This window comes from Poeciliopsis prolifica, unplaced genomic scaffold (genome assembly GCF_027474105.1).
Source record: "Poeciliopsis prolifica strain line A6 unplaced genomic scaffold, Auburn_PproV2 SCAFFOLD003, whole genome shotgun sequence".
Lineage (NCBI taxonomy): Eukaryota > Metazoa > Chordata > Actinopteri > Cyprinodontiformes > Poeciliidae > Poeciliopsis > Poeciliopsis prolifica.
Window position 1 is genome coordinate 1,992,968 of NW_026562378.1, and position 13,425 is coordinate 2,006,392.

A 13,425-nucleotide genomic window follows, 5' to 3' on the forward strand; every position below is an offset into this window, starting at 1 on the left:
GGAAGAAGCTCTTCTCTCACCTGCTTTAGTTTTAAAGGTGACAGATTTGCTGCTGACGCTGTTGAGCTCTTGGGAGTAAACCCTCAGATGGTACTTCTCACCAGCGATCAGAGCCTTCAGATTAACGGGCGGCTGTTTCACCTCTTCGACTGTCACTGTCTTGTTGCCTTGGAGACACAAGAAAGGTGCCAATCACACTCCAGAGGTGTCACTATGACTGGGCAGCGATGACTGTCGTGCGCAGCTGAGATTGACGGCGTCAGAAAGTGCTTCGACAGAGAGACCGGTTTGCAAAGCGCAGTGTGAGGAGACGGTTTGCTGATGAGAACGATGCGTTGCCACCACAGATAATAAAAAAGATGCCTTCATGTACCTTTGCGAAAATAAATTCCACTTCTTGTGGAAAGTTGATTGTTTCCAAAGGGCCCAATCCTTAAGAAAGATTCTAATAAAAACAGAAGCACAAGGCTTCTTCAAAGAAACAGCATCGTGTCAAATTAAACTGCAACTAAGGGTCTGGTTTTCGTCCAGCTTCATGAGACAAAAGTGAAGGTTTTGGGTGGTAACGCATTGTTGATGTGAAGTCATTCTCACAGTCATACGTTAATATTCTGAAAGTCCAATCAGAAAAGGGCAGCACCATAATTTGCGTCTTGGTGGCAGAACAGCATGCCAGTCATGACCGGGGACGGGCGACATGTCATGACCCGGAAGAGGGCAGAAAACAGGAGGGAATATTAGCCGATGACATCAGGCGCCAGGTGGTCAACCATTGCAAAGACGCGATGTCATCTGACCACATCAGCTCAAAGCCACTCTATGCAAGAGACATGCAGCTCACATGCACAGACACACAATACCGAAATACATCGGTGCGCCTCTACCGAGGTTGTGGGAAAATAAATCAACCTGAGTCCACTCAGGCTCTAAGTTGACCTTGTGGAAGTGAAGGACACAACAGGACGTTTCTGGTTATCCACAATCTCTCATCTCCAAGACCTGCACTCAGTCCGCATTCCCATCCGGAAATACTCAGGGGAGCATAAAGGGATGATGACGATGATTATGATGGGATGAAGGAAGATGCCAGTGAGGCTTTCTAAAAGTCAAAGCTTTCAGACTTGACCCTGGAAAACACACGGGATTAAAGGAGCAGCAAATCAATCCCATCATTCCCTTTTCATCATTTCTTCCTTTCCGATCCGTTTAGAGTCAGAGTGCATTCAGGGCTCAAACTGGCCAAGAAATAGAAAACCTTCATTCTTCTATTCATACAGTCATAGTTTGAGGAGTAGACCCATTGCAGTGTGATGAAAGAAAGCATACGAAAAGTTGTAAGAGTAATGCTCCATTCCCTTTGTAGTTAGAACTCGGAAATTTCAACTTCCCAGTCGTAAAAATCAACTGGAACGCTCCCCGAAGACTACCTCCATTTAGGAATTTTAAGGCTTATTTCATATGGCCGCTCCGTAATACATTTATTTTACAAAACGCAAATTGGAAAATGGCCAAAAATCAACTCTACATGTGCCTGCATCTATGAACTGAACAACGTAAAGTGATGTTTGCTTGTGGAATGAAGGATTTCATTACCACCAGCCCAGTTTAAGAGACCGGATCATTTAGACCCCACAAGTTTTTTTCATTCTGTGCACAATCTCACTGACCCTGTGTGCACTTTTACTGGGTCTTCTTTTTGTGTGTGGTTTTGGGAACTGACGGTCTGACGGGACAAATTCTCCCACTCCCCTGACATTTTCCACGCCCTCCGTGAAAGGCTTAATCCAACTCCAGCTCCGTTTACCTAGAAAGTCGGTTCGCTTGGGAAGGGGTTCATCCGTAATCGAACTGCACACCAAAAAAACCGAACTGCAGTCTGTCTAAAAACTTGGGTCTTGGTTGAAGTGAAGTCTGGGGAGTGAAAGTTCCTCTAAGTGAGCAAAAGTATTACTGCAATGCAATAATCTGCCAGCTACCAGTAACGTATGTGAACCTTTTAACTGGGTTACTGGTCTACTCTTCAGCTCTAAAATATGGCAGTTTTTGTTCCGGGTTATTTAGTTCCTGCATCAAGTTGATTTCAGAAATTACCGTTTTGTCCTGGACAATTGTATTCAATAAAACAAATTATGTGTTTCAATGAGATTAAAAATACCTGTTGAAAATAATAACAAGGGAGGAATGAAACATACTTATTAATTCTACATTTCTGTATTAAAGTTGGATTTTTTTGGTGACATTTGGCTTCTTTTTATCGCAGAAGTTTCTGATTTTGCGCTGTATGGAGCTGACAGACAGCGAAAATGCTTTCTGCCTGTTCATCAAAACAAAATGATGCAATGGGTCTCAGTAAAGTCTTGACCAGTTCTAGACCTTAAAAACAGAGGATAAATGTGCTTCAGAAAGGAAAGATGCAAGAGCATCTAACACCGGTTCCACAAAGAAATAAGATTACTATGACAACATGTGCGGTCAGAGCAATGGCATTCTCAAATAAAAATGTAAAGCAACCAGAGTCCAACTGGAGGCATTCCAAGCCGGGCGGCACCATGAACAGAGATGGCACAGAGAGCGAGAGACGTCATGGTGAGAGACTTTATATGAGAAACCCAAACAGTCCCCTCACGTCTACACAATATTAGAAATCCAATTATCCAGTTATTTATTTGTGTTCAGGACTTATTTAGTTCCAATAAATATCATAGACATGTATCATATGATTTATAAATGTGTACAAGAAGTTGTAGGAAACCTCAGTCATAAAAATATGTAATCAGAAAACATTGAAAAATATATCCCAAATGCACACATTACAAACTGATGTGGATTTAATAGTTTGTATGTTGAACAGAGTCACATACAAACTCTATTTGTATGTGATTGAGACATTTGTCAAGCCTGCTGTATTTGTGCAAAGAGTTTTTATATTTTCTGGTTTCTTAATGGATGTTTTTAGATACCATCATGCAGGTGAAACCAGATATTTAAATTCCCTGTAAAACTTCCTCGCCGTCTAACACTGAATCAGACACATTTTCTGTTTTTTAGTCAGTCAGTCAGTCACTATTGCCAAAATTATCTCTATTTACTAAATGACAAAGTAATGAATTACAGGATAATTTGTTGCTTTCTTTAAACTCTGAAGATCACAGTCATACAGAGTCCAATGGGTTTGAACCTCATAGGAAAGCCTGGATGATGATCGTGTAGCTTTGCAAACTCCTGATAGTTTAACATTTGAGTGAAATCAAATCACGGTTGTGAACCTCTTTAAGGTAACTGCCAGAACACACCATGCTCTTGTGTGATTTGATAGAAAAACTCAAATAAATTGGTTAAATTGCAAGGAAAAGAATTGGGGAGTTCCACAAGGATAGATTGTCCAATTTTTGGGTCTAAAGGTTCCATGTTCCTCCAGACAGAACTGGAATGTGCAGCTATTAAACTGGCCTGGTGTAAATCTGTGAATGAACCCAAGAACAAGCGGAAAAGACCATGTGAAGATGCTGCTTAAGCTGGTAAGAGTCATTATCCATGGTGAAACATGTCCTGCACCTGTATGGGGTCAAAGACCAGACAGTGTGGAAGATGCCATGACTCCAAACGTAACATGAGAAGACAGTTTATAATTTGCAATTGAACTTGGAAGCAAATGCTAGAAGCTAGAACCGACCAGTATGGTCATAATGTCCATTGTTACTGTGGTGGCCACGTCATGTTTGGATGGTTTTCTGCAGAATGAACTGGAGCACTTCATAAAATATTAATCATAATGACATCAGCCAGGAAGTTAAAGCTCAGGGGCAAATGGGTTTTCCAAATGGACAAGAGCCCCGCGAATACAACCAACGTGAACATAAAGTGGCTTAAGGACAACAAAGTCAATGTTGCTGACTGGTCATCATAGAGACCTGATCTTAATCCCACAGGAAATGACTGGAAGAGTAGAAGTGATGCATCTGAGCAAAGCGGCTAACGAACCCAAAATCCCCATAAAAATATGATGAGAAGCTTGAGGAGAGATCAAGTTTAAAAGGGAAACCTACCAAATACTGAGGAAACACATTTAAAATGTTGAAAGGTTTTCAAAAATAATTCACATCTTCTCTTAATTATTCCAGCATTTAGCAAACAGGCATAATTTTGATGACTCTAATTAACCTCAACAAGGAAAGTTTAGTCTGATTTGTCAGTCAGAAAATGGGTACCTCTGATTCCTACAGTTCAGCAAACATTTGGTACACATTTGTAAATCATGTTTAGCGCAATCACAGCAACTCAAAGATCATCTTCTGGTAACAAAGGCGTCCGAGTTTTACTCTTCAAACTTTGTGTGCCATCCCAGTGAGAGGTTCGTGCTCAGACGAGCAAACATATGTTTGATGGTTTGATGTTTTCGGAGGTTTGGCACAGGCTTTGTGTCTTACTGTCCAGAGTGACCTCTAGAACAAACTTGCTGTCAGCTGGGAAGTTGTGACTCCAGTTGACGTTAGCGTAGTAACTGTCGGGGACCACCGTCAGATTCCAGATCTCCCGCCGAGGGGTTACTACACAGATGGGCAGTTGGGGGATGGGGTCAGAGGCAAAGGGTTAAAAGTCGGAAGAAAAATTTGACATGACACAGTCATAAATAATGACACTTTTAATGAAAAGTTGTGTTAAACATCCATTAAAATGGTTAACTTTGCATTGAAAGTGTCCTAATCCTCGCCTAATGGCCGACTGGTTTTGATTGTGTAAAATGACTCTAGTCAGCCCCTTTCAGAACAATGAAACCTCCCTTTCATGTCGTATGTCTCCTTCTCCAAACATATAACAGTTTGTGTGTGCTTTCAGAGCACGCCGCTAGGAGAAAGGATCAAATAGGCGTGGCCTACAACTTTAAGAATTGAGCTGGGCAGTATGCTAAGTGTTCAGGATTCTAACCTGAGTATCTTAGTTCTCATTTAAGTCAATAATGTATATAGCTCTATTCACAAATAGGATCTTAAGTTGTTCTGCAAAAAAAAAAAATCTTGAAATAAAAAAAATGAAACATGAAAAGGATTAATAAATTAAAGTAAATCTGTAGTTTTCAATAGGAGCTTGACTGGACGGATCGCCACAGGTTTCAGAACACGTCTAAGGAGCCAACAGTATTCTTAAGGTAGGGTCTGAGTCTGAAGGTCTACAACAGCTCAGAGATGTTCGTACGCTTCAGGTTGCAAAGCCATAAAAGTTAACAACAGGAGTGGAAAAGTAACCAATGGGGAGACATTAGGACAAGATCCATGTGTGAAAACAATCAAGCACTTGCCTCCTGTTTGTCGAAAAGAACTCAGTTCAAGAAACATTAATGTGCGCCACAGCATGGCATTTTTTTATGTGCACAAATCTGCTCATCAATTTACTTCATGTCATCTTTGGAGGACACTGTGCAGCTCTCTGCTCTGTATGGACCTGTGGACTCGCTGCTGTCTTTGCTTTGCATCGTATCGTTACATCACGTCCTTAAGACCTGACTCTTCCAGCTCAAGTCTCTGATTACCTACCAAGTAGATTAGAGATGTAATATTGTTACGGTGACTTTACATTATCCTCCCATATGACCAATAACATAGACAGAATGCACAGTCTGAAAAGGGCTACTGGATTTATCATGTCATACAATACAATCTTCCAGCATGTCTGTTTTTAGTGCAACAGCTACAGCTCAGCCTATCGGGATGCAGTCCTTACATATCTTCCTGTTTTTTGTCAGGTGGGAGAAGGCAACCATATTCCTTAAAACTATAAAGAAATACAACATGTACCCAAGACATTTTGATCAACTCGTTTGGTGGTGACCAGCACAGGAACTGTGGAGGGTGTAGTTGCCTCAGTGGTAGTAGTAGTGGTAGTAGTAGGAGGGGTTGTTGGAGGAGGGGTAGGAGGAGGGGTAGGAGGAGGGGTAGGAGTTGTGATACTAATTGTTGTGGGAGGGATGGTAGTAGGAGGAAGAGGAGTGGGAGTAGGAGAGAAAACAGGAGACAGGGTGGCGTCCGTAAGTTCAACTACAGGGAAGGAAGAAGGAGAGAGCAGAGGGTTAAACACAAGGCAGCAGGAACATCATACAAAACTGAGAAACACTGACACTCTGGACAATGGAGCATAGAACTCAACGCCATCATGTTCCCGTCATTGGACCAAACACATAATCACCCACAAACCACAGATGTTTCATTTTATCACTGTTGTCATTCAGTCAGATGTTTGAACAGAGGACAGCCAGGACAACCTTTCGCTTTTTCACTTCCCTTCCCTTCTCTTGTGTGTGTGTGTGTGTGTGTGTGTGTGTGTGTGTGTGTGTGTGTGTGTGTGTGTGTGTGTGTGTGTGTGTGTGTGTGTGTGTGTGTGTGTGTGTGTGTGTGTGTGTGTGTGTGTGTGTCTGTGTGTGTTATCTTTTATTTTCTGCAATCCTTTAGATGTTTTCCTCCTTGAAAACTCCACATTCAACTGACCTTTCCTGAATGTCCTCCAGAGCAGCACAGACACGTTCAGGTGTGCTGAAGCTCAGAAACACCTGAAGCGTGTAGGGCTGAGAAAGCCAAAACACTGACATAGCTCAGCATTGCTGCCACCAGGTGGTGAAATATTGGTAATACATGTGGCTCTTCTTGGCAATGAAGATAGTGTGTTCTACAGCAGCTATGTTTAAAATACCATAGTCATTAATCTTTTCAAATTTTACATAAGAAGACAAAATACTTCAACTATGATGTCAAAAACAAAACTAAAACTTATGGGTTCAGTTTGGATCCATTAACTTTAACACCTGACATTAGAACAAAACTAACCAATCTGAATGAAACTCTCTGTACAGATTTTCATAAATGACATTGAATAATAACAATATGTGTGTGACCTTTAGTTTGTCTCCTGATACTCAGGTAGTTTCCAGAAAAACATGCATTAATGTTTTTCTGGAAAAAACATTAAAGGAACCAATTTGAGTTCCATTAGTTCTGTTAACCTGAACACAATGATGTAGCGGTCACATTCATGTGAGGAACACCCAAAAAAACAACACCCCAAACCTCAAACAGCATGCTAGTGTCATGGATTTCATGCGTACCCTTTACCAGCGCCTCGCTGAATTCCCAGTGTTTTTAAGCCACGACAGTTCAGTGGTGTCATCGGTCACTTCAGGGAAAGGCTTCATGCTACTTTACTTGAATCAAGTTGCCAATGATTCACTGAACAGTGGTGATCCATAGAGACGACATCATGACAGATGTGCAGAAGCTCAAAACAAAACAAAAATAAAATGAAGCCACTGGATGACTAAGCAATCCAAGTGTTGTGTACCTCAGCATTCTCCACAACTTGCACACTTAAAAAAGAGACATCATTGTGGTTGGATATTATGATGCGGCAGCATTCATTTCCTTTTGTAGCAACAAAAGCAGTGCCACAAAAAAAAAAAAAAAAAAAAAAAAGCCTTTAGCTGCTACACAAGATTCCCTTGCATCGCACAGCAAAACTGTGATGCAGTCCGGCTGCATTACACAGACGCACCAGCAGGTGCTAGTGTTTATAGGAATGGAAGTTTATAGTAAGCAGAGGCTTAAATAGATTTAAAAACAGTTATGGAGTGGAAGCAATGACAAAAGAGAGCATTATGAAATGCAGCCAAACTGGTAAAACGCACGCCATGCCTGTTAGACCCCTAGGAACACAGCAACAGCAGTGGACCAACAGCAGCTTCAAAGTGGAAGGATGATCAGATGGAGACAGGCAGTCACATTATACCTCATCCAATGCATCGCAAGTGTGTTTCAAACTTCTTATTAATGTGATTTCAGTGAGTTTTCAACAGTATGATGTTCAGATGGACCCCTAGATTGTATTTCTCTTATTCTTGGTAGAGTTTTCCTGCTTTGATTTTTGTCAATATTATTATTTTACCATCATTATTTCTTTCTTTATTCTTTATCTTGTCTAAATTTGATTTAGACATACACACAAAAAGTTCCAAACCTTCAGTGTATGTATGTCAATGTCTTGTACACCAATTTTCTCGTGTGATCATGTGAAGAAAGGCAAAAAAAAAAAAAAAAAAACTCTGCCAGACTGACGTAAAGCTTCCCTCTTCCATAACAGAGCCAATTGGTTCTCATGCTGCTGTGAGCAGCACTGAAAATCCTGTCTGCGTGAAGCCACAGCGGGGCAGCAACAGAACTGTCGCTAAGGGCTGTAAGAGTGACTGCACTGCTGCTGTTGTTAGATGGACAGATAAAAACAAAATGTCAGTGTTGGACAGCAATGGTCAATGAGACTGTGCTTTTTGTTCCCCCATTACCTACATCTGTAGCATCAGTAAAGTTTTCTGCCGGTGGAAAGAACAGAGACACAGAAGACACAGGAGAAGAGTGGGTGAGACAGGAAGGAACAAAAAAAAACAGAACGGTTTCAAACTGAGTCACTGGTTTAAACTAGAGAGGCACAGAGAAATGGGCTGCTGGACATCTTATCAGCCTAAACACTCATTGAGCGTGAGCGAGAACAAGACTTTCAGCAGGTAACAGAAAGGCTGACAAGAGTCATTCCGTTTCGTTAAGTGGAGCTTTCAATTTATCTCAAGCTGTGTTTCTATTACAAATGTGCCTAAAACTTTGTCGATGTCCTGCTATTGTCAAAAGAACACAGTTTCACAATTGTATGAATAAATCTGCTTACGTAATGGGTCATTACAAATCACCAGAAAGTATTTCTGGTATGAGATATATTCATATTTCAGCCATGTCATTATGGCACATTGTCAGCCATCAGAGGAGCCGTCTGCATCCTATTCAGGCGTTGGAGTGAGAATCTCCTTATACTTGCGAGCGGCTACGTATCTGACATCTTCAGGAAATTTTAGTCTGCGATTTCACAGAAGAGTTATGGATTCAACACTTTAAAATGACAAACTGAACTTTGACAAACTGTTTGATGCTGTGAGCGCTCTGGTGGAGCCAGCTGCCCACAAAAAATGATGTTCGTGCTGCATAGAAACAGTCATGACTCATCATGGGAAAAAAAGTATTTCTATTGAGGTTTTGCAAATTTCAGTATGACCAAAAGAACCAACCTCGTCATAGCACAAAACAATTTGGTAACACTTTATTTGAAGGGGAATGCACAAGACTGTCATAATACTGTCATAAATATGTTATAACACCAGTCATGAACATGACGTGTTCAGGACTTTGGACAGAAAAAGGTATTGCCAACATTGTTCTTATATATTCCTATGCAATAGTTTTTAAACACCAGGTCAAAGTTCACAAAACATGCAATATAAACGGATAAAAATTTAGATGAGTGAATCTAAATCACTACTATCTAAATTTTCAAGATTTAAGACATTTTTAATAAGGTCAGTCACATCGCATATGTCCAATAGTACAATAAAATAACTTTATTTTAGTCCTAAGCTTCTATGCATCAGGACTTTTAGAAAATGACTTCATCATTAAAATAAAGACTATTAACATGTTGCAACAAGTCATCATTTACCATCAGCAGCAATGGTGACGCTTAAAAGCAAGCAATATATAAAAATAGTGACAGTTCAAAAATCTACAGCTAGTAGAACGAAGTTTGGATCATTAAATATTCAGGTGCTGTATGACCTTTTCTGACTTTGACGTTGTTGTGCATTCTAACTTGGTTCAACCTGAATTTGTCACTTTGATGTCCACATTATGAACTCAATGGCATTTGGGTCTATAGAAGACTTACAACAAATATTAGCTTAGTGGTTGTAAAACAAACCCAAATCATTGGTTAGATGGGTTTGTGCAGATACAGACTGAATGCTTTTCACCCATAATGCCACTGTGTACAAACATGCACTGTACACTGTTAGCTTTCCGCTGCACTTTTAACTGCAGACAACTGGAGCTATGAAACAAAGTTCTTCTCCTGGTGATTATTGCAAAAAGAAAAACAGAAGCTTTCAAATCATACCCTTAGTGCCATCTGTCCTCTCATATCATTTAATTTTTCTTTAAATTTAACAGCATTTTCTGGTACAAAGACAAAAAAGGAAATCTGACTCTGATTCTGAGTTGAACTCTCCTGTTAAATGATTAATGAAAAATGACAGACTTGGATCTTCTGACCATATGTAATTTGACAGAATATTAGAGAAAACATGCATAAAGTTGCTCAGTTATCATAAGAAAGGCTTAATGACACTAATGAAGATTTTTATAATGATTATTAAGAAGATTATCCTGCTTTTAATTAAATGTAGAGACATTGAAATTATTTTGGCTTCATTCTCAGACTGATGAACAGCTGATCTTAACTCTTTCAAATTTACTTTTAGCAAAACTTAATCTTTCTCAAAAAATTATTATTATTATTATTATTTTTTTTTTTTTTTGAATGAGCAGCAATGCTTACCTTCATTGGTAAAGTGTGGCGACTCCTCGGCATAGACCTCCCCCTTTCCCACCTTGGTGAGCGCTGACAGGTTGAACTTGTAGCGAGCGTTCCGGTCCGGCAGGCGCAGGACGAAGTCTGTCTCGTTGGGACGGAACGTCTCAATCTGCTGGGGACCTAGTCTGGACCCGTTCACTGGACACAAACGCAGAGCATGGTCATGACTTGCTGTGGCATCAGAGCTTCTCAGCGTTAGTTGGCTACAATGGCTCCACAGAGATGATGATTGTATTTCATGAATTCTATTACTATACCACAACCAGTCTTAGTTTTGTTTTTATTTTGTTCTTTGTGGGTAAGACAGGAAAGGTCACACCACCAGTATGTAGGTAATTCAGATATTTAGAACAAAGAACTTCAGCCATAATGTCCAGCCCTAGTTGGAAGAGTTACAAAGCAGATGAAGTCACCTCTCTGGTATGCAAGTTGGTATCCAACTAGAATGCCGTTGGGTTCTAATGGTTTGCCCCATTCCAAGTAGAGCGTGTCCAGACTTCTGCGGTTAATCCTGAAGAACCTGGGAGCATCCGGAACTGCAAATATTTCAAGTCAGAAGAGAAAAATGTGAAAAGAACACGAGGAAAGAAACAAAGAAACACGGTTAGACCAAATACCGGACATAAAATTCTGCAACTAATTACTAATGACTAGTGACTAAAATCTCTCAACTTTATACCTGTGTTGTCCAGTCAAAGCCTCTAGGGGGCACTGTGGTTAGTATGAATCACAGGATGGTCTGTTTAAAGGAAATAATTATGCGAGTAGTTCTGCACACCCTATCAGTTTTAATTAGATATTTGAATGCTTTAAATGTCTTTTTCCAGTTTTACTAAAATGCATCTAAAATTAAAGACTGTCATGGTTTTAAAAGTAACTCCGTTCAAAAATGTGTTCAAGTTCAGATTAAAAATGTTTTATTTTCTGAAAGTAATTTTTTTTGTTTTGATTTTTAATAAACGACACAAATATACAATAAAATCATAGAGTGCTAATGTTGTGGACAGGTTGCGACATCTTCCCGCATCACCCTGAGCAAAGGCACAATATATAACCTGAACATACCAAGTAAAGGGTTGCAAGACTCTGATACCACATTGATGTTTATGATCAAGTGTGGTTCGTTGGGTCCTCACCGTCCTCCGCTGTGGTGAATTCCACATTGTTGCTGGGGAGACTCTCATAGCGACTGTTGGCCACAACCATGAACATCTTATATTTAGAGTAGGGCACCAAGTCTTTGAGAATCCCAGACGGTTCTGGAACAGTCGTGTAGAACCCAGTGGTCATCTTCTCCTTGCTCACCACCACCCCTGGAACCAGACTGGCCTCGCGCCAGTAGTACAACTGGGAATTACGAAAGAGAGAACGCATGGGTAAGATGAAAAGTCAGAAAGTAGGGGAGTGGGGCATCTACAGTGGAGACAGTTCTCAATTCAACAAGTTCCTCGTTCTCACTCTGTACTCTTTGAACTCTCCCTGGACAGAACTCAGATCTACAGGTTTCCAGTGGATGTTTGCTCTGGTGCTGCTGACCTTCGACACCCGCAGCTCAGTGGGTGAATCAGCGGGTTCTGAAAACAGAACCATCAGACCGATATGTTTATTTAGGAGTTTGTTTTTCTAAACATAAAAAGCTTTCACAAAAAAATCTTTATATTTATATGTTTGTTCCATTTCTTATTCATACTCACTGTCCTCTCCAGAATATCCAATGACGATGTTAGACTCGGGTCCTGATCCCAACTCGTTCCTGGCCTGGATTTTCATCTCGTAAGGCACATATGTTTCAGTGTAACGAACGACGTGTTTGGACTCGGACGTGGTCACGTTGGTCCAGTTGTCCCCGGAGTCTTTCCGTCTCCACCACACGTTGTACTGCAGGTTTGGGCCATTTTTCTCCAGATCGCGCAGCGGCTAGAGAAACAAATCAAGCTTCAAGTTCAAGCGTGTAGAAACGTCTTAATGTGATGTGAAACAGAAAATAAAGAAAAATCAGAAGGAATCTGTAAGGAGGTCAATAATAATAGCAAGGTGAAAAGTTTCAAAGGTTGTGCCAAAAGATTAAGAATTTAAATATTAATAAAGTCAACATAAAATATAAAACTAGACGTACAATCAGACTCAAACTACTGCATAAAGTTATTTCTAACTGCAAGTGGAGAAGCTGGATTGTAATGTTGATGTTTTGATGCTTCATTAGCCTTGAATCATGTAAAGGTTTAGAATTTACTCTTTATTATTGTAGATTTATTTTTGATAACCAGTGCTTCTGATGCTGACCCCTAATTGTTACCATAAGGATTTTCAGGCAAGCATGTAGTTCTCATAGGTCAACAGCAGGGGGTCACTGGAGCAATCTAACTTAAGGCATGCATTGAAATTTTGTATCTATTTTTCGGGTCTAGTGGAGTGAATTTCACACCAGATTGACAGGGAAGACGGATTGTGAGAAAGTGGAGAAGACATGCAGCAAAGGTCAACAGGCCGGGACTCAAACCTGTGGAGGACTGAGGTCGCATGCTCTACCACATGCGCCACCGACAGGGCTGATTTCCATTCTTAAAACTGGTTATGATCATCTTTTTCAAATATTTTTTGCTACCAATCACTCTGAATGATGAGCGATTTGCTTCCCTTACCTCCCAGGTGATCTCCATGTTGTCCTTATCGGATCCCCAACCACGTAAATCTCTGGGAATGGCATCTGGGGCTGAATTTTTAAAAATATTAATAGGTTTATATCAAATATGAGCAACAAGATGTTTTCTTGCAATCATTTTTCTAACCTATGTTAATAAACACGACGGCATGTGCTCTTGGGTTTCCCATGTTAAGGACTGGCTAAGACGAAATGAGACTGCTGAGTTTCATCCCAGGCAAATGTGGTGTTATTGATTACTAGATAACTTTGATCAAATTACCATTTTTTACAAATCTTCGCTGCGGGGTGCCATGTGGTACTGTTTGTTGAGA

General features: G+C 40.4%; 1 protein-coding gene across 25 annotated transcripts in view; it reads right to left on the bottom strand.

Annotated features, from left to right (window-relative positions):
* The window catches only part of nfasca (neurofascin homolog (chicken) a), an 89,495-nt gene that overhangs the window by 10,963 nt on the left and 65,107 nt on the right, over positions 1-13,425 (bottom strand). For 18 of the 25 annotated variants that reach the window (XR_008605793.1, XR_008605792.1, XR_008605794.1 and 15 more), the window contains 10 exons: positions 13,092-13,162; positions 12,144-12,366; positions 11,908-12,023; positions 11,586-11,796; positions 10,863-10,985; positions 10,414-10,587; positions 8,321-8,347; positions 5,793-6,032; positions 4,428-4,547; positions 21-167 (listed from right to left, as the gene is read on the bottom strand). Coding sequence is in view for 22 of the 25 variants with exons in the window: in XM_055027255.1 (XP_054883230.1) it covers positions 21-167; positions 4,428-4,547; positions 5,793-6,032; positions 8,321-8,347; positions 10,414-10,587; positions 10,863-10,985; positions 11,586-11,796; positions 11,908-12,023; positions 12,144-12,366; positions 13,092-13,162 (1,452 nt within the window). In the remaining 3 variants the exon portion in view is untranslated. Of the gene's footprint in view, positions 1-20; positions 168-4,427; positions 4,548-5,287; positions 6,033-8,320; positions 8,348-10,413; positions 10,588-10,862; positions 10,986-11,585; positions 11,797-11,907; positions 12,024-12,143; positions 12,367-13,091; positions 13,163-13,425 lie in introns of those variants that run through there. The other 7 variants (XM_055027275.1, XM_055027274.1, XM_055027270.1 and 4 more) reach the window with 3 other exon arrangements.